This window comes from Sus scrofa, chromosome 13 (assembly GCF_000003025.6).
Source record: "Sus scrofa isolate TJ Tabasco breed Duroc chromosome 13, Sscrofa11.1, whole genome shotgun sequence".
Lineage (NCBI taxonomy): Eukaryota > Metazoa > Chordata > Mammalia > Artiodactyla > Suidae > Sus > Sus scrofa.
This window is the reverse complement of record NC_010455.5, coordinates 131,645,362-131,667,053: the sequence shown is the minus strand read 5'-3', so window position 1 is coordinate 131,667,053 and position 21,692 is coordinate 131,645,362. Positions and strand designations below refer to the sequence as shown.

Here is a 21,692-nt window from a genome sequence, read left to right as displayed (position 1 = left end):
TAGCCAAGTGATCTTCACCCTGTCTGATGTTCTCATCAGTTTCAAACAAGAGAGGAACTTGGCAGTGTGTGGAAATAAATTGAAATGTAAAATCTAATCATGCAAAATAGTGATGGCTCCCACAGCAGACTTTCCCTGCCCGCTCTCTACCTGGGGGTTTGAAAATATCATTCAATACTGTGACATGTTTGAGAAAGGGTTGGGACTCCCAACCCAACCAAAAATATAACAGAATAGAAATAAAAGATGGATCTTAATCTAATGCCACAAGAAGTGACTATGAATATTCTAAAATTTCCCATCCACCCACCCTTTGCTTTTCTAAGGATCATCTGATGCATGACCCATTCCTATTAATTTCTAGAAAATCTTCCCCATCTCCTTCCCCCAGCCTTCCCCCACCCACCTCACTTTCCTCTCTGGTTCCAATGAATTACAGATTCCTTAGGATCACTAGGTCTAGTTACTCAGAACATATTTATGATAAAAACAAAGCCAAGAGCCTCCGGACACCAGGGAAGGCCAGGAGGGCGATCTGTTTCTGCAGCACAGGAAAGGGGGCCCACAGGGGCAAAGGGAAAAAAATAATTTGCAGAAGGCATAGTTTTTGCAGCTCTTGTTACAGCTTCCAGCTGATCGGGTGTAGCCAAACTAGAGACATCTGTTTGGCATTTACAACAGAAACAAACACACAGAAAGCATGAAAACGCTAAGACACACAAACAGCCCAAGCTCTAACAGTCCTTCTCGGCCTTGACCTCCACACCATTCTCCCACTGGGTCATGTTGGGCTGTCAAAGGAAAGGAAACAGGCTCTTCCACCTGCCCCCCCCCCCCCGCCCCGAGCCCACCTGCATCATGACTCACTCAGGCCGTGACTGGAACTTCTCCACTTGCCTCTCTCCTTTATTTTCCTCCCAGGAAAAAGCAGAGATGGTCTCACTCCTCTAAGAGCCCCTCCTCTCCCTCCCCACCCCTCACCAGGACTTTCGTTAGGTCTCTAATTCTCATCTCTAAAGCTCCTTGAGCTGTTAGGAAAGGAAAAGATGAACCACAGAAGGAGGTGGTAAAACCTCAGAAGACGTTGAAACTCACCCCGCCCTAAATAACCTCACAAGGTCTGGGAATGAGGCACAGAATTTGCCCAACATCTCCAAGAATGAACTCAAAAGTGGCCAGGAAGAGTCCGAGCTCACACAACTTAATAAGCAAAGAATAGGGCCCAGAGTTGCAGAGGACCAGAAAGCCCACAGACCACACATAAAGTGGGTTCCTGTTCCCCCATCACCTCCAAGCCCCACCATGGCCAAAGACCGTCCTCCCACCCCCTCCCAGCCGTGGGCATACGCTCTCCCGCCCACCAGGCCAAGCATTTGCTGAAGCAGCTCTGGACACTCACCTGTCTGTTCAATTTTCCTCTTTATTCTTTCCCCACTGGCGTGCAAACAGAACCAGGGCAGTGCTACTCTTAAAAAATAACAAAATGTTTTATACACATTTCCGTATATACAACTGAACAACATTTTACATGTCCCTTTTGCACAGCAAAAGATATAAACATTCAACTCTGAAAACACAGTTATGTACAAAAAAAAAGTCAAAAATACTTCACGACAGTGCAAAAATATTTTACACAGTATCATGGAGTGTGATCTTTTGAGTAGGAAGGTGTGTGTGTTTCTAAAGGAAAACTCCTTTTTTAGATATTCGATGTCTTTAACTGTAAACAAAATGCAACTTTCTTTCTTCCCCCCTCCTCTCCCCACCAGTTATTTGAGGAATTTGGCAAAATTTCAAGGGTCTGAATCTGAGGTAAACAACCCAAGCGTTCGCACCAAGAAGACGAGGGGCAAGGAGGTGGCATCAAAGCCTCAAACATTGTGAGAACAAATTCTTTTTTTTTTTTTTTTTCAAATGACTTGTCAATGACAGCGCTAGGCCGCTCCCAGTTGGGGGGTGGGGGAGGAAGTTAACCCCTCCTCCTGAGGCCCCAGCTGCCCCACAAACAGGAAACTGGCCGGCAGGCACCTCACGCCTGCGGGGCTTTGCTAACACCAGCGGCCCTTCCTTTCTCCAGACCCCAGAGGCCTGCCTCTCTCCCCTGCCTTGTTAGGGTTTCTCTCCCCCATATCTCCACGTGCAATCTGAGCCCCGCTTCAAACAGAGCCAAAAGTATGAGGGGCGGGTCTGGGCCTCAAGTGTCCCGTTTCCCCTTTCCTGGGGGTGGGGGGCGGTAAGGAGACGATGGAGAGGGTAGGGGGCCAAAGGGGCGCGCACAGTGCATGGTTAGGAGTTCAGCCCGAGAGGGGCTCATCTGGGCTGCCGCAGTCGGTGGACTGGTCCTCGGTGGTGGCAGTAGTGGCGTCCGGGCCCCCGCCTTCGATGGAGCTCTCGCTGCCGGTGCTCTCGCCCGACAGCAGGCGCGTCACCCGCAGGTCCGCCTGCAGGCTGCGCACGTCGTTGCCGAAGCTGAGTTCGCCCAGGTCGTTAATAAGCTGCGAGAGCTCGGCCTTCATGTCGGAGGCACTGCCCAGTAGCAGAGGCGGCGGCCCAGCCTCAGGGCCTGGCGAGACCCCGCCCTCCCCCAGCGCCTCCTCGCGGCTGCTTTCCAGCGTTTCCAGCAAGTCCCCGCATTCGAAGTGCATGGCCACCACGAGCTCCTGCGGCGCCTCTGCCTCTTGCTCTGCCGGGCCTCCCTCCCCGGCTCGATCCTCTTCCTCCTCATTCAGGCAGCCGTCCGTGTGCTCCTCCTCCTCTTCCTCCTGCAGCTCCTGCTCCTGCTCCTGCTGTTCGCCAAGCAGGTCCTCGGTGATGGAGCCGAGCTTGGGCGCGCTGCGGCTGCGCTCCACTGGCGGTTTGTAGCAGCAGGGTCCGTGCAGGAGCAGCTTGCGCAGCGGCACCAGGGGGATGGTGTGCGCGCCCACCAGCTCCTGCTGCTGGTGACGCGCGTCGTCCCGCCGCTTGAGCCGTTTAAATTCCGCCAGAGCGTTGGCGGACGTCTGGTAGAGCAGCAGGGCCATGGCCTGCGCCTTCTCGGGCTTGGACACCAGCACCGCGTGGCAGCGTAGCATTACTGCCTTGTGCTTGAGCTCGTGCCGGTACACCCAGGCGAAGACCTTGGGCAGTCGCGCGTCCGCCACGCAGTAGGTAACACGATGCAGCAGGTAGAGGTGGCCTGGGCGGCGCAGCGCGCGCTCCTCGGCGTGCACCATGCGGATACCCTGCGCACTCACAGTCAGCTTCATCTTGGTGCCCTGACGGCCCGCCTCGCTCTTGCTCCAGATCTTGCCCACCGCTAGGTCAGTGCAGCCGTCGCCGCGCGCCTGGATGGTGGTGGCATTGCCCAGGTAGAGCACGGTGTAAGTAGGGTCCTCGCTGGTGATATGCAGCTTCTTGCGCTTGGAGCGGAACATGCTTCCCACCCTGCTGAGCGCGCCTTCGGGGCAAGCCCGAGCCAGCGAGCTGAGCGCCGAGTAGTGCAGGCTCACCGCGTAGCCCTTGGGCTTGGACGCCTGCCGTGGCGGCGCCTCGGCCAGCAGCTCGAACTTATGCTTCTTCCACGGCAGCATCTCCGGAGGGCGCCCCCGCGCAGCTGGCGGCGGTGGCGGCGGAGCGCCGGGTGGAAGCCCGGCTGAGCCACCCGCCCCGGCCGGGCTGGGCCCGGGCAAGACCGAAAAATAAAACTCTGCTGGGAGTGGCCGGGTCGGAGGGAGTGGGGGCGGGGGCGTGTATAGCGCTCCGGAACCCCGCCGAAAGAGGTAGGGAAAGAATTTTTAAAAAGAAGAAAAGGTTTAACTGCGGGAGTTGGGGGGAGGGGGGACGAACACAGATTTACCCCAGCCTGGGCAGGACGAGGGCAAAGAGTCTTAGGCAAGCCAAATGAGAGAAAGACAGCACGAGAGTGGAGCGGAAAATGTCTTTAGGAAAAAAAAGAGAGAGAGAGAGATACGCGCGTGCAAATAAATGAGAGAGCCCCAGCAAGAGCAGCCGGGATGGTGCGAGAATACGCAGGAACTCCTCGGCGAAGGTGAAAAGGGCCCCCCTCTCACATTCACACACTCAACCCCCAGGGCTAGGGCCAGAAACCGCGGAAACAACCGCGAGTGTGCCCAGGAGCCAGTGCTCCCCACCCCAAGGGGTGCTGGAGGCAAAAAGCCCCTCGGCCGAGCGGGTCCCAGAATCAGCTGCTTGCCCCAAGTGCACTCAGATGGTGGGTCCGGCTGGCCCCAGCGGGCCCCGCGCAGCAGTCCTTCGGTGGGTCACTGCATCTTCGCTCCGGCAGGACGCCGGGGACTCCGGCTCCGCCGGCTCACTGTCCGGGCTGGCTCGGCCGGGGCAGCGCGGGGCTCCGAGGGCAGGGCACGCGCATAGCCCGCTCCGGGGACGGTCGCTACCTCATTTCTTCCCTCCGGAGAGTGTCCAACTCCGCTCCCGGGATCTCTTCGCTCGGCTGCCCGCCTTTGCAGCGCGCCCCCTCCGGTGCCACGAGCAGTAGCCGCCTCGCCAGCCTCACATCCTTGCCGTCCGAGAGGAAGATCTCGGGTAAATATAGGCCGGCACAAACCATTCGCCGCGCGGGGACAGGGGAGGAGCAGCGAAGAGGCTCCGTTTCGGACTCCGACGCCCCACGGGTTCCTGGTCTCTTAAAGGGACCTGGTTGCAGCCCTTGGACGAGGGAAAGGGGAGACCGGTCCAATCTGGCCATTACAACCCAAATTTACCTGCGTCTCTTTTATCTGCGAAAATCGCCAAGACCTGGGGTTACCCCGCAGGAAAAGCAACCTGAATTCTGACACTCCACCCCTAGGCTGAATCGCAACTCACTGAGTAAATGTGTGTCTCCATCGAAACTTCTGGGGAAGGTGGTGCAAGATGGGATTTAGGCTATAATTCGATATGCCCAAAGGTAGGGGAAATAGTGATTCCGCGTGTGACTGCTGAGAATGACTGGGTGACGTTTAATTTTTTTTTTTCAGAATTGTATTTTATTAAAATAAAGAGGGGCAAGGAAACCACTGAGACTTATCTCTCACTATGGAGGAACCCTTTCTCCACAGGTACAGAGCAGACAGTGAACAGTGAGATGAGTGGTAGTTGACGATTAGAAGTAATACTATAGTATAGATCTGACAAATAAGGTCTTACCACTCCTAACCCCCAGCAATGCTCCTTCCATCAGCCTCAGAGTAGAGCGGGTTATAGAGATGTATACCATTTCTAAGTAATGCTTGGGTCTGGTTGGAATTCATTTTACTTTGTCAGGCCAGTCATTCGGTTTTATTACATCCTTGTCACATTATGGATAAGAATTCCTAGTAAAAATTCAAAGGACTTTTTAAATTTGTGTCAAATAATGCCCGGCCGCCCTACACCAAGAATGATTAGCATTAATCATTCTTTTCTCTAGTGCCATCTGGACAATGTCGCTTTAATCATCTGACCGGCCTGACCCTTGGCTAGTAACTCATTTCTGGGCCCTTAAAACAACCGGATTGCCTCTATGTTCTGCTCAATCAAAGCAAGACCACTTCTAGCTGGAATGGGTCATAAGTGTCTGGATGACTCTGCCTCAAATTCCCAAGCTCATCCCAGAGGAGGGCAGTGGACCCTCCTGCTCCCCAGACCCCATACCCTGGAGATCTGGATGTCTTGGCTTCCAAGTCAGGTCCTGGTTTCAGAACCAGCATAGCTCTTCAATGTAGATGAAATTCTCTGGCCATCTACCCTTTTAACCTTTCTTTGAACTCTAACCCAATTTTCTCAGCGTCATTGGTGCTGAGTTTCAATATAACTAACTTTCCTGAGTACCTTTTGGTGCTAGTCCCAGAGCTGAGAGCAGACTCAATTCCTGTCTCCAACAACCTCCCAGTCCAATGAAGGATGTAAACTTCACCCAGCTCTGGGCTCCTGCTGGAATGCAGGTTCTATGAGAGCCCCTTGTTGCCCCCAGTGCCTGGCATCACTTAATTTTTGAATGAATGAATGAAACATGCATGTGCACAGGAATTCAGAGTGAACAAAATGCCCTGAGAAGGACCCAAAGTATTCTGAGAAACGGGGAGAAAAAAGTTCTTTGTGACTAGGAAAATCAGAGAAAGTTCCACGGAGATGGTGATGTTTAAAGGATGAACAGGATTGTGTCAAGCAGGGAAGAATTGAAGGGCTTTCCAGATATAGAGAGTAGCAAAATTAGAGACCATAAAAATGCATGCCCATGTGCAGGTTAGGGTGGTGTTTAATGATTGCGACAATGAAAGAAGAAAATTTCCTGATCAAACAAGAAAGTCTCCTATTCATGCATTTGGGGCCCTCCTAGTCCCTGAGGGAAGGACTGGCCTTTTCATGGCTGACTGGCCCCAAAGTGTCATTAGACCAGAGCTATAATGCTTTGCTCCTGAGCTGCACTGAGGGTTAATGGAGGCAGGGTGTTGGAATGAGCTGGTTAGGACTCTAATAAGCCATTGAAACCCAAGTGAATTTCTCTTCTACTTGCATTTCTGGAATATCTTGCAGGGGCAATGAAGTAGATGGCATGTGCTCCAAACAAAAAATTCCAATAAAAAACACCAAATGAACCTGTGCTAAGTGACCTTTAGCTGGTCCGTAGTCTAAGTGCCTGAACTCTATTAACACAAACATCATGTTCAAGCAGTTAGCATTTCCAAATTACCCAGAGGTCCAAGGTCAGAAGGGTTTGGAGACAAGATGAGGAACCAGGGGTGGGAGCTAAGGCTGGTCTCAGCCTCTGCAAGAAGCACCTCCTTGGGCTTCATGAGGTAACAGGGAAACCAGTGGACCACCGCGCCAGGGAGGACTCCAATGATCGACAGAGCTTTCCAATGGCAGCCAGAGTGTCAGTCCCAGAGGTACAGGCCTGCAGAGGTGTTATTGGACTACCTTCTTAATAAGAACGTTTTCAACCTCTGGAGGACAGAAAAGTTCCAGGCAAATGTGGACATTCCAGCACGTGAGTCACACTCTGTGCAGATCTGAGACACAAAGCAGTTCCAGAATAGACCTCAGCAAAGCCTGCTGGAAAAGGCTTAGAAACTGCATGGGACTGAAGACTGCCCTTGTTTTATGACACTGCGCCATCTACTGGCGCCAGGCAGAAGTGACCCTTGGTGAGATGGTTTCTCACAGAATCAGATAAGGGAGCAGTTTAAAAATGCAGTCAAGCCACAGCTGGAAAGAAATCCAGCCTCTAAGTAACATGCAAGAGCTGGCCTTTTAACTCGCAGGAGACTTTCAGGCTGGCTTTCTCCCACCTTATTTCTCCCAGAACACTTCCTCTTGGTCCCCCTCCTGCTATGTCCCACTGAATGAACATTGACTTCAGAGAGGGCAAATGACATATCTGGAATCTCCAAAGTCATGGAGTTCCCGTCATGGTGCAGTGGTTAACGAATCCAACTAGGAACCATGAGGTTGCGGGTTCAATCCCTGGCCTTGCTCAGTGGGTTAAGGATCCGACGTCGAGGTGAGCTGTGGTGTAGGTAGAAGACATGGTTCGGATCCTGCGTTGCTGTGGCTGTGGCATAGGCCGGCGGCTGCAGCTCCAATTCAACCCCCTAGCCTGGGAACTTCCATATGCTGCAGGAGTGGCCCTAGAAAAGGCAAAAAAAAAAAAAAAAAAAAAAAAAAAGACAGTCATTCAACAAATATTTGTTGAGCATCTGTGGCAGATGTGATGTAGTTGCTGTGGATACTGCACCAAAGCAGACAGACAAGTCTTGGCCCTCATGGGATTTATATCCTATGAGGAGGTAGATAATAAACAGACAAATAACTAATAAAATATCAGTTACTGGCAAGTGTCTAAAGAAAAGAAAGCAATATTAGGAGTGGAAAGTAGCTGGTTTAGACAGAGAAGCCATCTCTGGGCAGAGACCTGGATGAGATGGAGCCAGCTGGGCAAAGATACAGACAGAGAACTTTCCACCCACCTATGCTGGCCAATATTGTACTTGGTCCATACTGACATGTGATACAAGCATGAAATACATGCTGGGATTTTTTTTTTGAAGAAGAAGAAAGTATTTATTTATTTACTGGCCACTCCCACAGCATGTGGAAATTCTCTGGCCAGGGATCAAAGCCACACCACCGCAGTGACCCAAGCCACAGCAGTGACAACACCAGATCCTTAACCCACTGAGCCATCAGGGAACTCCTGGATTTTAAAGACTTAGTAAGATAAAAAGAATATAGACTATCTCCATAAGTTTGTCATAAATATATATTGAATGAGAATATTTTGGCTGTATTGAGTAAATACATACAGTATTAAAATTAAATTTGCCTGTTTCCTTTTACTTCTTTAATGTAGCTGCTACATATGGACAGCTTTGTGTTAGGCAAAGAGCTAGCGTGAAGGCCCCATGGTGAGATGACTCCAGTGGGTTCAAGATTTCTCCAACTTTGAAATTCCACATGTGATCACAGCCTCTTATTCTTCCAGCCCTCTTCATTCCTGACTCCTCCCACATCAGTTATTTAACCCCCTTGAGACCTCCAGGGTGGTCCCTCGTGGTCAGTGTTTTCACTGTTGCAGCCGTGGTTCAGTCCCTGGTCTGGGAACTAAGATCCCACATCAAGCCACTGCATACCAGAGCCAAAAAATAAAAAATTAAAAAAAAACTAATTTTAAAAAAGGACCTCCAGGATGTACATCAGCATTCCTCAGAGCAGACTCACCCACCATTCTGTAGCCCATCAGAATTCCCTGGGCCAATCCCTGGATCCCAACCCTACATCGGAATTTCTAGCTTTGGGTGCTGGGAGTATACATGATTTAATAGATGCTAAAATTTGGGAACCCCTGCACTAGCCCACTTCATTTTCCACCCCCGATAACAATCACCTCCTTCCCAGCCTCTTATCCTTGCCTTCCTCCCATGAGCATCAGGTCCGCAGTTTCTGTGCGCCACATCCACCCTATCCCTGGACCACTACCACATTCTCTCTGCTCTGCTTCTGCAGCTGAAGTGCTGAGTAGAAGCCCTTAGCTGTTCAGGCAGTGCCTCAACACATTCTGACCTGTCCTATAGAAGGTAGAATAATGACCCCTAGAAAGATGTCAATGCCCTAATCCCCAGAACCTGTGCCTATGTTACAGTACATAGCAAAGGGGAAGGAAGATTGTAGATGAAATTAAGTTGCTAAACTGCTAACCTTAAAAGGGGGAAATATCCTGAATTATCCAGATGGGCTCATTGTAATCACCAGGGTCCTTAAAAGTGAAAGTGGAGTGGAGTTCCCATTGTGGCTCAGTAGAAAGGAATTTGACTAGCATCCATGAGGATGCAGGTTCCATCCTTGGCCTTGCTCAGTGGGTTAAGGATCCGGCATTGCTGTGAGCTGTGGTATAGGTCGCAGCTGTGGCTTGGATCCTGAGTTGCTGTGGCTGTGGTATAGGCTGGCAGCTGCAGCTCCGATTCAACCCCTAGCCTGGGAACCTCCATATGCTATGCGTGCAGCCCTAAATAGACCCCCCCCAAAAAAAAGTGAAAGTGGAAACCTCAAAAACATTATGCTGTGTGAAAGAAGACACAAACTAAATGAGTCCATTTACATGAACGATGCAGCATGGTGCATCCATAATCACAGAAGACAAACTGGTGGTTGTCAAGGGCTGGAGTGATGAAGGAATAGGAGCAAGTGACTATGGGGTTTGCTTTTGGGGTAATGATAATGTTTTGGAACTAGATGGAGGTAGTGGTTGCACTATTGTGAGTATACTAAATCCCACTTAATTATTCCCTTTACAGAGTTAATTTATGTTATATGCATCTCAGCTCTATTTTTCCTTAAAAATGAAAGGAGGCAGAAGAGAGGGTCAGAGTGATGTGATATGAGAAGGACTCAACTCTCCCTCCCTGGCTCTGAAGCTGGAAAAAGGGGCCATTGTCCAAAGGACGCAGGCGGCCTCTAGAAAGTGGGAAAAGCAAGGACAAATTCTCCCCTAGAGTTTCCAGAAAAGAGGCTCTGTGAGATCTATGTTGGACTTTTTTTTTTTTTTTTTTTTTTGTCTTTTGTCTTTTTAGGGCCACACGCATGGCATATGGAGGTTCCAAGGCTAGGGGTCAAATCAGAGCTGTAGCCGACAATGTACACCACAGCCACAGCAACGCAGGATCTGTGCTGCATCTATGACCACAGCTCACGGCAACGACAGATCCTTAACCCACTGAGCGAGGCCAGGGATTGAACCCTCAACCTTATGGTTTCTAGTTGGGTTCATTTCCGCTGCACCACAACAGGAACTCCCGACCTATGTTGGACTTGTAACCAGCAGAAATTGTACATTAACATTGATTTAAGCCAAAATTGTGGTAATTTGTTATAGCAGCAAAACACCTCCCATCCGGCTGTCCATTCCTCCTGCCTCTTCTCTCAATGAGTACCCTGAAACTTCACCACTTTCCGAAGCCATGCACTCCCCGTCAGAACCACCGAGTAGAGGACCTGCTGCTTCCAAAAGGAAAAAAAAAAAACCTAAGGCAATTAGAGTAACATTAACTGTATGCCAACTGCAACCGCAATTAACCCAGTCATTTAGCTGCATCTGCGCCTGTTCCTGCCTTTTTACTCCAGCCTCAAAATTCTCTCTCTGCCTGCCCCCCTCAAATTCATCCTTCACTCTGTCGCCACCTAACCACAAATCTGACCTTGTACTTCTTCCCACTATAACCATGCACCAGCTTCCCTGTAACCACAGGTTACAGTCCCAGCTCTTCAGCATAACACATGAGAGTGTTCAGGTCTGGCACCTGCCCTCCCCTGCAGCCCATTTGTCACCTCTCTTGACCTTGTAGTTTATGCTCAGTGATGGAGAATAGTTTATGCTTCTCCCATGTTCATGGGACGGTGTCTTGTCCTCCTGTCATTGCTTATGTCCCATGGCTCCTCCTACTATGTCCCCTGGCTGACCCTGCCTCATTTTTAAAGAGCCAGCTCAGGTCCCATCCTCTCTAGGAAAATGTTCTGGGATCTGTAACTCCTTCTCCATGCCCCCTCATGGGTACCTCTCCTCCATGCTCACCCGCTTGCAATATTGCTGTCTTTAACTCTCTGCCTCCCTCAGTAGATCAGGAGCTCCTTGACAGAAGTAACAGTGTTTAATTCATCTTTCTGTCCCCAGATCCTAGCCCAAGGCTTGCCCCCAAGTCAGTATAACTGTGTATGGAATGGACATAAACCATGTGTTTATTTTCACAGCAATTGGACTGTCATAAGCACAGACGGTCAGAACTGGATGGGCCCTTCAAGATAAACCAGTCAACCGCCTGGTTTTACAGACAGAAGACTGACGCCCTGAGAGTATAGGTGCCAGCCTTACAGTTACTTACTGGCCAAGGTTAGGACCCATGTGGCCTGAATCTCAATTCAGGAAAGGGCCTTCAACTAAACATAACGCCAGAGGCCTTTCAGCACATACATGTGAGGCACACATATTCTGCACGCTCTCCCTTCCATGAAGGGCTGCGTCTGGGGGCTCACGGGTTCAATAGTAGATGGGGCAGAAGCTGCCCTCATCAGCCAAACACATGTCTCCCTGTGATGCACTGAGCTGCCACTCACTGAGCCCCTTAATAAAAAGGCCCCTTGCTATTGGCCTTCACGCCACCAAAGACATTCAAGACCAGCATGGCTCTGACGCAATCCACACAGTGGTTCTGTGGTCTCCCCCGAGATGGAGCTCTCGCTCAAATCCATGGAAGTCTGGTGGCCCACTGGGCTCCTCTGCTCTGCCCTGTGACCCTCACCCTCACTGGGATTTTCACGTCTAAAATGATGAGATGTCGCAGTTCTTACGTCTCAGGAGATCGCAAAAGAAGTACAAGTACAATGAAGGTGTGTCATAAATCCTTGGAAATTTTCAAAGTGGGGGCAGAGAGGATATTACACAATTGGTGTTTTAGTTTGTCTCTTGGTTTTGAACTTGTCTCTGGGCATGTGGGCCTGTCACATCTTAGCTGGGCTGTGCAAATGCGCTGGCAGAGGAACAGCTCTTCAATCACAGATATTAACTTCGCTGGCCTCTCCTCACTGAATGCCGAGGGGAGGCACACATTCTCATCCCTAAGGAGGTTACAATCCAGTATTCATTGATTCAGAGATGAGTTCTGGTATGTTGCAGGGGATGGAACATCGGTGCAAATACGTTTGATCTGAGATGGTGGAGGGCTGAGCTAAACACAAAGTGCTCTGGGAGTTCAGCGGGGAAAAGAATATTCCAAACAGTGAGAGACCGGGGCCCTCTTCATGGAGAGGGTGGGCTGCAGGCTTCACTGAGGGATGGGCAGGTTGTTCTGGACAGAGGCAGGAGCGAAAAGTCCAGAGGGAGGAAAGGGTTCAGGGTTCATGTGGATGGTATTAGCGTCGAACGCTAAGACGGGGCAAAAGCAGGGAACTCGAGCATATCGAGAACCTACTACACGTAGTCACTGCACTGATGCTTCAGATCCATCCAGATGTTTCACTCTCTTGAGAGTGTTGGGAGGTCCATGACAGCCCCTTCATTTTACAGAAGAGGGAAAGCACTGAGTGAGGCTTGGGGGAGTTAAGAAACCTGTATGATATCACCTATATGTAGAATCTAAAACATAAGATAAATGAATGCATATCCAAAAGAGAAACAGACTCACAGAAAATAAAAGTAGCAGAGAGGAAAGGGCAGAGGAACAAATTAGGGGTGTGGGATTAACAGATACAAACTACAAACTAAAAAAAAAGGAGTTCTCGTCGTGGTGCAGTGGTTAACGAATCTGACTAGGAACCATGAGGTTGCAGGTTCGGTCCCTGGCCTTGCTCAGTGGGTTAAGGCTCTGGCTTTGCCATGAGCTGTGGTGTAGGTCGCAGACGCAGCTCGGATCCAGCGTTGCCGTAGCTGTGGTATAGGCCGGCGGCTACAGCTCCAATTAGACCCCTAGCCTGGGAACCTCTATATGCCGAGGGAAGCGGCCCTAGAAAAGTTAAAAAGACAAAAAAAAAAAAAGATTAAAAAAGAGATAAGCAATGAGAATATACTGTATGAGGCAGTTGCTTGTTGGCCTATTAGTTAAGGACTCAGTATTGTCATTGCTGTGGTGCGGGTTTGATCCCTGGTCTGGGAGCTTCTGCATGCCAGGGACAAGGCTGAAAAAAAAGAATAGACTGTTTGGCACAAGGAATTACAGCCATTTTTTTGTAATAACTTATAATGGAGTATAATCTGCAAAAATACTGGATCACTATGCTGGACACCTGAACTACTACAATATAATGTATCAACTATACGTCAGTTCTTTAAAAAGAAAGAAAGAAAATAAATCTACCTAATCTCTCCAAAGCCTATGCACTTTGTGTTGAGTCAGGCCAGGGCCTAACTCTGGAAGACCTTGAATAGCAGGTAGAGGCATCACACAAGCTGGGCGAGTCACTTGGGGCATTGGAGTAGGTACCTGCCGTGATCAGAGCCAGAGTTCAGACACCCACGTCCCAGCTCTGACTCACTGAGGGCCCCAGGGCAAGATGCTACCTCTTTCTGGGCCCTCACCTTCCTGCTTGTGAGCTGAGCAAATCCCCCTCCAGTTCTAAGACCATAGGAAGCTGTGTTGGATTTCTAGGGCTGCCATAATAATTGACCATAAGCAGGTGTGGCTTAAAACAGCAGATACTCTCTTTTTATTTTGTGTTTTCCCAGGCTAGGGGTGGAATCAGAGCTGCTGAGTTCCTCTGTCTGGCTGATCACCATCAAAAGGTAAGCTCATGGGGGCAGGGAGTTTGTCTAATGCAGAATTCCCAGAGCCTAGTGATGAATGAATGGATGGATGGATGGATGGAAGGATGGCTGAATAGGAGAAACCTAGCATTTTTCATCTGCAGACTCTAGAGCTGGTGATTACTAATTCTACTTAGAAACTTCTTTACTTTGTATTACTTCACTGAACTTTATAAGGTCTCAATGTCTACAACTAAAAGTTCAGAAAAAAATGGCAGTGCTGCTTCTCACTTTACTGTTGTGAGGGGAAAAAATAATTGCAAAGTCCTCTGTAAATAAAAGACCCAGATATTTCACATATAACTATAAGAATTGGGAAAAAAATTCATAGGTTCAGATACAGTATACGTAAGAACTTGTGGCCACCAAAGCAAGAGATCTTGTACACATTTCATTGCACACACAATGGCTTGCACAAGCAGGCAATCGATGTTTGATTGAAATGACTCAATTATTTACAATAACCACAAATAAAGGGCTGCTGAACTATTGCAACTCACTCATGTGTGAGAATTGACCTGTTTTCAACAGGGATAAATTGAGAATCGCAGATAGTTGAAGGGAGTTTCCCTATTGATTCAATGATTCCACAGAGACTGCCAGACTTCTATTTTCACAACTCTCGGCCTTATGCAAACTGCTTTAATGGCCTTGTGGTGGAAGGTGGTGTTGAGAATGGGAGAGAGGGAGGGGCAGGGCTACAAGCTTGCTTTGAAACCATTTTTCTGCCACTGACACATTGTTGGCCAAGGGGTAAAGAGAAACCCACCCACTCACGCCTCTCCCTCCCTGGAGAGATGTGGAGCCCGGAGGCACAACAGTATTGAGTTGGACAGCAGAAAACCCTTCCAATTTTTGTGCCTGGGTGTGGGTTTGGGGGAGCTTGGAACTACATTTGTTGAATCACAATAAATCAAGCATTATGCAACTTCATGAATGAGGAAAACTCTGTGTTGCTATTTGGAAATTGAATACAAGGCTTCCAATCCCCAAATCAATGCAACTTCTTCCAGGGGTCAGCTCTTCCGAGACCCTTGGCTTCGACAGAAGGTCTCAGCTACGTGGGGAACTGGGAGGATCTGACCAGTCCTCCAGACACAAGTATTTCCACTGTCATGACAAAGTAATGAGGGGTGTTTGGCTGAGCTGTGCTGCTCCCTGACTCGTGTGGGCGGGATTGCTTCTGGAGTCAGAGGGCAGGGACCAGGATGATTCATCTTTGCAACCCCCTCACTCAGGCACCAGCCAACACCTTCCCCACCCTTCATCACCACCATCATCACTCCCCTCTTCATCACACTTTTTTCCTCTGAATCTGGATCCCATGATCTTGTCTCATCAGCACCTTCAATTCCCCTCTTCCTTGCCCTTCTCACTGAACTAGCCTCATAATCCCTCTACATGGACCAGCTATACATCTGATTCTCATCTGCATTGTCTTGTTGTTGGGGAAAAATTGTTCAGTTATGAACATAGGTACCGCCATAAAATACTAAGCAATGACCTTGCAACATTAGCTCATTTGCTACCTCTGCAGGACAGGAATTATTATTGTGCCCATTAATCAGATAAGAAAACTGAGACTTAGTTCTTTTTCAGTGGTAGATTTGAGGAGCATCTCGAGGGAAATAGAATTATTTATGCCTTACTTATTTGTGACACTAATAACTTTTAGACACTAAAAGACTAGTGTCTGTTATTATTTTTTTTTTTAATGGCCTCACCTGTGGCACGTGGAAGTTCCTGGGCTAGGAGTGAAATTGGAGCTGCAGCCACAGGCTTACACCACAGCCACAGCAACATCAGACCTGAGCCGCTTCTGCGACCTACACCACAGCTCTCGGCAACGCCAGATCCTTTAACCCACTGAGCAAGGCCAGGGATGAAACCCACATCCTTATGGATACTAGTTGGCTTCTTAACCCACTGAGTCACAATGGGAACTCCATGGCTACTTTTTTTTTTTTCCTTTTAGGGCCGCACATGCGGCATGTAGAAGTTCCCAGGCTAGGGATCGCATTGGAGCTACAGCTGCCAGCCTATATACCACACCACAGCAATGTCAGATCCAATCTGCAACCTACACCACAGGTCATGGCAACACCAGATCCCCAACCCACTGAGGGAGGCCAGGGATTGAACCAGCATCTTAACAGATACTAGTTGGATTCGTTTCCACTGGGCCACAATGAGAACTCCCGTAGCTGCTATTTTAATTTTACAATGTCAGTGTCTTTTTGACCCCATCTGTCTTGATTAAATTATAACTTTGGTCAAGATTTTTTGGAGCCCACAGTAAGAATAACAACAGAAGCCCAAAGCGTGTTTTTTTTTTTCCCTAAGTCTCTGAAGGTGACAAAATCTGGAAAAGGAAATGAAAGCTAAGTCATAAGTTTCTGACTGACATCTAAGAAGGAGAGAGCAGGGGTCTTTATATCATATATTATTATTATTATTATGACTAGACTATACAATGCATTGAATCTTACTTTATGAGTTAGTTTTATGTTTAAATACTTAATTCCAAGACAATGACAGAAATTGCTAATTCTCTTCCATGGGTCTTCTCCGTATCTTACTTGTGGAGATTACATTCAGGTTTTTTAAAGATATACTGTTCCTAGGTTGGGAAATGGGAGAAACCATGTTTTGATGCATTTCTTCTCTCACCTGCGAGCACTGCCTTCCCAAAGCCTTGCCAACTGCTACATGAACTGTCGACAGTCCTTTGGGGGTTTCTCAGAGTTCACTCCAATTCAGCAGAAGTCATTAGTGAGGGGTAGCATACAGTGGGGCTTAGCAAGGATGCAGAGATGAGGGGAGAATGTTGTCCCAGCTCTGTCTGACCCAAACTTGCTGGGACTGACTTTACCCAGTCCACTTCAGGGCTTTCATCTGCACCAGAAGGAAGTGGGCTTCTCTTGCTATTCAGAGTGGCCTTCCACCAGACCAGCATCATCAGCATCACCTTAAAGAGTAGAGTGCCCGCCCCACCCTAGACCTTATCAATCAGAACCGGCACTAATAAGATCCCAAGGGGGCTTCACATGCACATCAAAGTTTGAGAAGAACTGGCCTCTAAAATTCTTGCTAACAGCCCTCGTTCTCCCCTTTCCCCAGGAATGAATAAAATAATGAGACTTGGGTTTGATGCCTGACCCCGAATATTTTCCCTGGCTTGCCAAGCTTCTTCGTCTCTGAGCATCACAACATTGAGGTAATTTTGATTGATGAGGATGGAACTAAATGCCCAGCACCCACACATCTCTAACCGGACTTTTTATATTCTCATCATAGGGAAACCTAACGATAAAATGAGGAACAAAAGTCAGGTGGCAAAGAGTGGAACCCAGCCACAGTTTTCACTTTATATTAATTTACAGGAAAATTTAAATACAATTCTAGGTTTAACTTTTAAACTTTTTTAAAAAGTTACTTGAAAAAAGCATTTAGGTCAAATCCCTTTGGCTTTCCTTGCAACTTTGACAAGCTCTTTCCATTCTGAACTCCCATCCGGGCAGGGACTCTTCTCTCCAAATCGCGGTTCAGAAAAGCTAAGTAAACAAAAAGCTATTTAGTTGCTGGGCGTGAAGGCGGCGAGGCCACACCTTAGAACACGGACAGAAATCTAGCGCCAGGAAGCAACGCCCCCTAGCGCAGCGGGGGGACCCTTCACCCGGGTCCCCTCCTCCTTTGACGAAACAGCCGGGAGGCGGAGCTAGTACCGCGAATATGAACGGCCGCTTTTTTCCACGTCTCCTAGTTTCACACCGGACACTAAAGACCGACGCACAAACTTGGAAGGTACCATCCTTTTGATTTAATCAACGTATCAAAATATGAGATATTGGTAGGAATATACATAGAAATTTAAGTCCCAAGACCACTTTATATTTTTTTCTGTCATAGTGGTAAATAAGTGGCAATTTGAGACAAATTATTATGTTTCCCTTCAACTTCGGGCCTTAATTACTTGGGCTCGCTCATACATCACTTCCGGAGATCGCGCACCTAAATACCGAAAAAACCAGGCGTGGGTCCGGCAAAGAAGGTTGGCGTCCCGGCTGCGCTCTAATGGGTCGGAGGAGAGCGCCAGATGCTGGGTCCCTCGGCCGGGCCCTTATCCGTCAGCAAGTTCAGCGGAGCCGTAGCCATCGTCACACCGACGCCTGGGTAAGACGGACCCTGCCATCTTTTTTAGTCTTTCTGTCTAGTTATGAGAGTGTGAACCCTGCGAAGCTTGGGGTCAGAGGTCACAGTGTAATTTTCCAGAGGAAACGCCAAAGTACTGTTTTGAAGGATGAGTACTGTCGTCCTCCGGTAACTTCAGGTAAACGCCCCCCTCTGCCCCAGCGGCTACCAAAATGCGCAAATACTCAAGTCCCTTAGAGTCGACCAGGCCGTAGTAGCTAGGCACCAGAGGTGGCGTCTAGTGTGATGAGGTTGGAGTGAGATCTTGAATGCCAGGGTAAGAGTTTGGTTTTTGCCCTGTAAACTTTGGAAGCCTGCACAGAAAAGTCGCAAAAACTGCTTTTTGTATTCATTTGTTCAAAGAATTGACCCTGCAAGAGCTGCTGGTTGGTGCCAGAAGTACAAAATAACTGCTTCGCCCCTTTTATTCCCTAGGGGCTTCACTCATAGATGAACGATCTATCTTCAAAATTTGGCGGGCTTAATAGTTCCCTGGGCCTGGGAACGATCATACTTTGGGGATCCTTGAAAACGGGATGAAGCTTGACTTGTGTTCGTCATCTTGGCATTCATTCTCCCACTTATTTGAGAACTCGCTAAGTTCTCAGTAAGAATCTTTGGGGAGTCAAAAATGCCCCTAATTATCCACGTGCACATCACACTAACTTCCATCTGTAATCTGCAGAGTAAACAGCATACAGAGCTCATCAATATGCTCTGGATTTTAGCATATTTATGAGAGAGTCAGAGTTACTCTGGAGTTTATTTATTTTTGCTTGTTTTATTTTTTTGCTTTTTAGGGCTGCACCTGCAGCATATGGAGGTGCCCAGGCTAGGGGTTCAATCAGAGCTGCAGCTGCCAGGATCCAAGCCCCATCTGTGACCTACAGCACAGCTCATGGCATCGCTGCATCCTTAACCCCCTGAGCAAAGCCAGGGAACGATCCACATCTTCGTGGACACTAGTCAGGTTCATTACCTCTTACCCATGCCGGGAACTCCTCGATTTTAGATTACGGATAATTTTAATTGATTTTGAAGCAACTTGTTAATGTACCATTTAAAAAGTAATGGGAAATTCGATAATGAATTCTCATCCTTAGTTCCGGTTTTTGTTGATTCCTTGGTCTTGGACAAACCGCCTAACCTTCTAACCTTCAGTTTTTTCATTTCTTTGTACCTGTACAGAGCATATAGCTTAGGATGGTGTTTATCTTATCACACTGTGGTTTGTGTTTGGAATTCAGTTCAATGGGTGGAAAGTAGGCAGATTTTTCCTGCAGAAGAGAATTAAAGAAAATTCCAGAGTGTATTGTATGTAATAAGGTAACTGTTTCAGGATTCTTTGGTTTCCATTTTACCATACTGAATGGTATACAATTGTATCACTAAGTGTATCACAGTATTTGGGTCACTGTGTGAAATGTATTTCTTGCTGTGGGTCTCCGTCAAAAAAATTTAACTAACAGTGGTTGCCAGGACCAGAGAATACAGGTTCAGATTCTCATCTCTACCACTTACTAGCTTGCAACTATAGGCAAGTTATTTTATCGAATTTTATCCTGTTTCCTTATCTGTAGACTAGAGATAAAATTTATTGCAAAAGATTTTGAAAATGAAATGAGAAAATAAATGGAAAGTAACTATTATGAGGTAAGAAAGTACTCATTTAAATGTTAACTGTTAGTACTGACTCTCAGGGGGCTGACACCACCCTCAAGACCTAGAACAGTTCCTTGGGAGTATTAGAGCCTTTGGATGTCAGGAGCAGAAGGGAGCAGCTGTATTTATCACCCTGTGTTTTATTCATAGTTGCACACAAGTGAACTCAATGATGGCTATGATTGGGGTCGTCTCAATCTTCAGTCAGTAACTGAACAGAGCTCCCTGGATGACTTCCTTGCAACTGCAGAACTTGCAGGAACAGAGTTTGTAGCTGGTAAGTTTTTTAATAGCTGAGGGCATAGGGCACATTTCTGTTTTTACTGACTAGATAAAAAGAAGTCTACTTGGAAGTGTTTTGTGGATCCTACTAAACTCATAAAGGAGCTGTCTTTAATCCAAAGGCAGACATCCCAGGAACAGTGTGGAAAGGTCTAGTTGCACTCAACTGGGAAGTATGGAATGTGCCAAGTTTTAAAATATAGCTCTGAAGAACAGTCCAGGGGAGTTCCCTGGTGGCCTCGAAGTTTAGGATTCGGCATTGTCACTGCTGTGGCTCAGGTTCAGTCCCTGGCCGGGGAGATTTTCTATGCCATGGGTGCTGCCAGAAAGAGGCCCCGGTCTTCATGTCATCCATCATCATATCAAGTTCAAGCACTCAGAATCTAAGGAAAGAGATCAGTCAACATTATACTAGACAAGACCAGCATTTTCCAGAAAATATTTTCTGATACCATTGTTGGAAGCAAAATCCTAGACCTGCTGCTGTTACTTAGGCAATTTGAACAGTATTTTACAGTACTTGTCAACATATGGTAGTAAATTTTTCCATGCATATGATTTGTTTTAGTCACTGCATTCCCTTATTGTTGTTTTTGTTGTTTTGATATGTGTCTTCTAAGCACTTAGAAAACGACTTGGCACAGAGATAACATTATAAATGACTATTTCTATTTCACCTTTGTTTTTTCTTTTTGGCTGCCCCATGGCATATGGAGTTCCCAGGCCAGGGATCCAAGCCAAGCCACAGCTGTGGCAATAACCAATCCTTTTACCCACTGTGCCAGGCCGGGATCAAACCTGCATCCTGCTGCTACAGAGATGCCACTGATGCCATTGTGCCACAGCAGGAACTCCTATTATAAATGTTAGATGGTTAAGCAAGTTCATTCATTTGTTCAAAATGCTTTTACTGAGCCCCAGCTACTCTCAGGAATTGTACTGACTACTTCAAGTATGGTGTTGAATAAGGCAAATTTTGTTTTTGCAAAATTTTGTTTTAGGTGCCTTAAAAGAAGTCTGTAGCAGAGAATGATGTCATCAAAGATGGAGTTAGTATTTGTCTCTATCTGAAGGAAAACTGGGACTTACTCCGGGGCTGAGTCTTAAATGATGAGTAGATGTTAGGACAGATGAGATGACACAGGAAGTTATACACGCAGGCAGAGGACTCAAGCTAGGATCTGAGCAGCAGCCTACTTTGTTCAGAAAATGGTTAGAAGTTTCGCCTTGCTGGTGTTTAAAGTACCTGGGGACAAGCTGTAAAGAACAAACACTGGGGAGGAGGGCAAGGGCCAGGTGCTGGGGAGAGTAAGGGCTTTTAAGGAGAGATGTAAGCAAGTATAAAACATTTTTTTAAAGATCACTGATGGGTTGGGGGAAGAAAGACCAGTTAGGAGACTGTTGCTCTAGTCCAGCAAGAGAATCAGGCCAGAACTGCAATAGGAGTTGTAGAATGGAGAAAAGAATAAGAACAATATTGTTAGTGGGCTATAATAAACCAGACTTTGGTGGAGGGGGTGCAGTGAGTGAGGAAGAGTAAGGAGCATCTTTTTGTTCGCTAATGAGCACCTTTAAATAGCTCCAGGATAGGGATTGGTGTTCAGACCACTGTAAGCATATTTAGAAGGTGGGGACTTTCAGCCCCACCACTGGCCAATGACTTGATCAGTCATGCCAACGTAAGGAAAATTTCCATAGCCTTTTAAAAATACAGAAAAATTCTTGAAATTAATTTCATACCTTTTCTCCTGAAGAAGTGATAGAATTTTGTCTCAATCCTTTATGGCCTTCA

General features: G+C 47.5%; 2 protein-coding genes across 2 annotated transcripts in view; one reads left to right on the top strand and one right to left on the bottom strand.

Moving 5' to 3' along the window:
* On the bottom strand, positions 1,401–4,580 carry FAM43A (family with sequence similarity 43 member A). Its single transcript, XM_003132600.4, has one exon. It carries the CDS (start codon positions 3,567–3,569, stop codon positions 2,295–2,297), a length of 1,275 nt encoding a protein of 424 aa, XP_003132648.1. The 5' UTR covers positions 3,570–4,580; the 3' UTR covers positions 1,401–2,294.
* The window catches only part of LSG1 (large 60S subunit nuclear export GTPase 1), a 30,401-nt gene continuing 21,832 nt past the window's right edge, over positions 13,124–21,692 (top strand). Inside the window, 3 exon segments of the mRNA XM_021070074.1 lie at positions 13,124–13,744; positions 16,886–17,938; positions 19,769–19,895. Of these exon segments, the coding sequence (XP_020925733.1) occupies positions 17,840–17,938; positions 19,769–19,895 (226 nt within the window). The 5' untranslated portion in view covers positions 13,124–13,744; positions 16,886–17,839.

What these genes read in the sequence shown, in the direction of transcription:
- FAM43A (XM_003132600.4), bottom strand. Translation starts at nt 3,569, where the DNA reads ATGCTGCCGTGGAAGAAGCATAAGTTCGAGCTGCTGGCCGAGGCGCCG.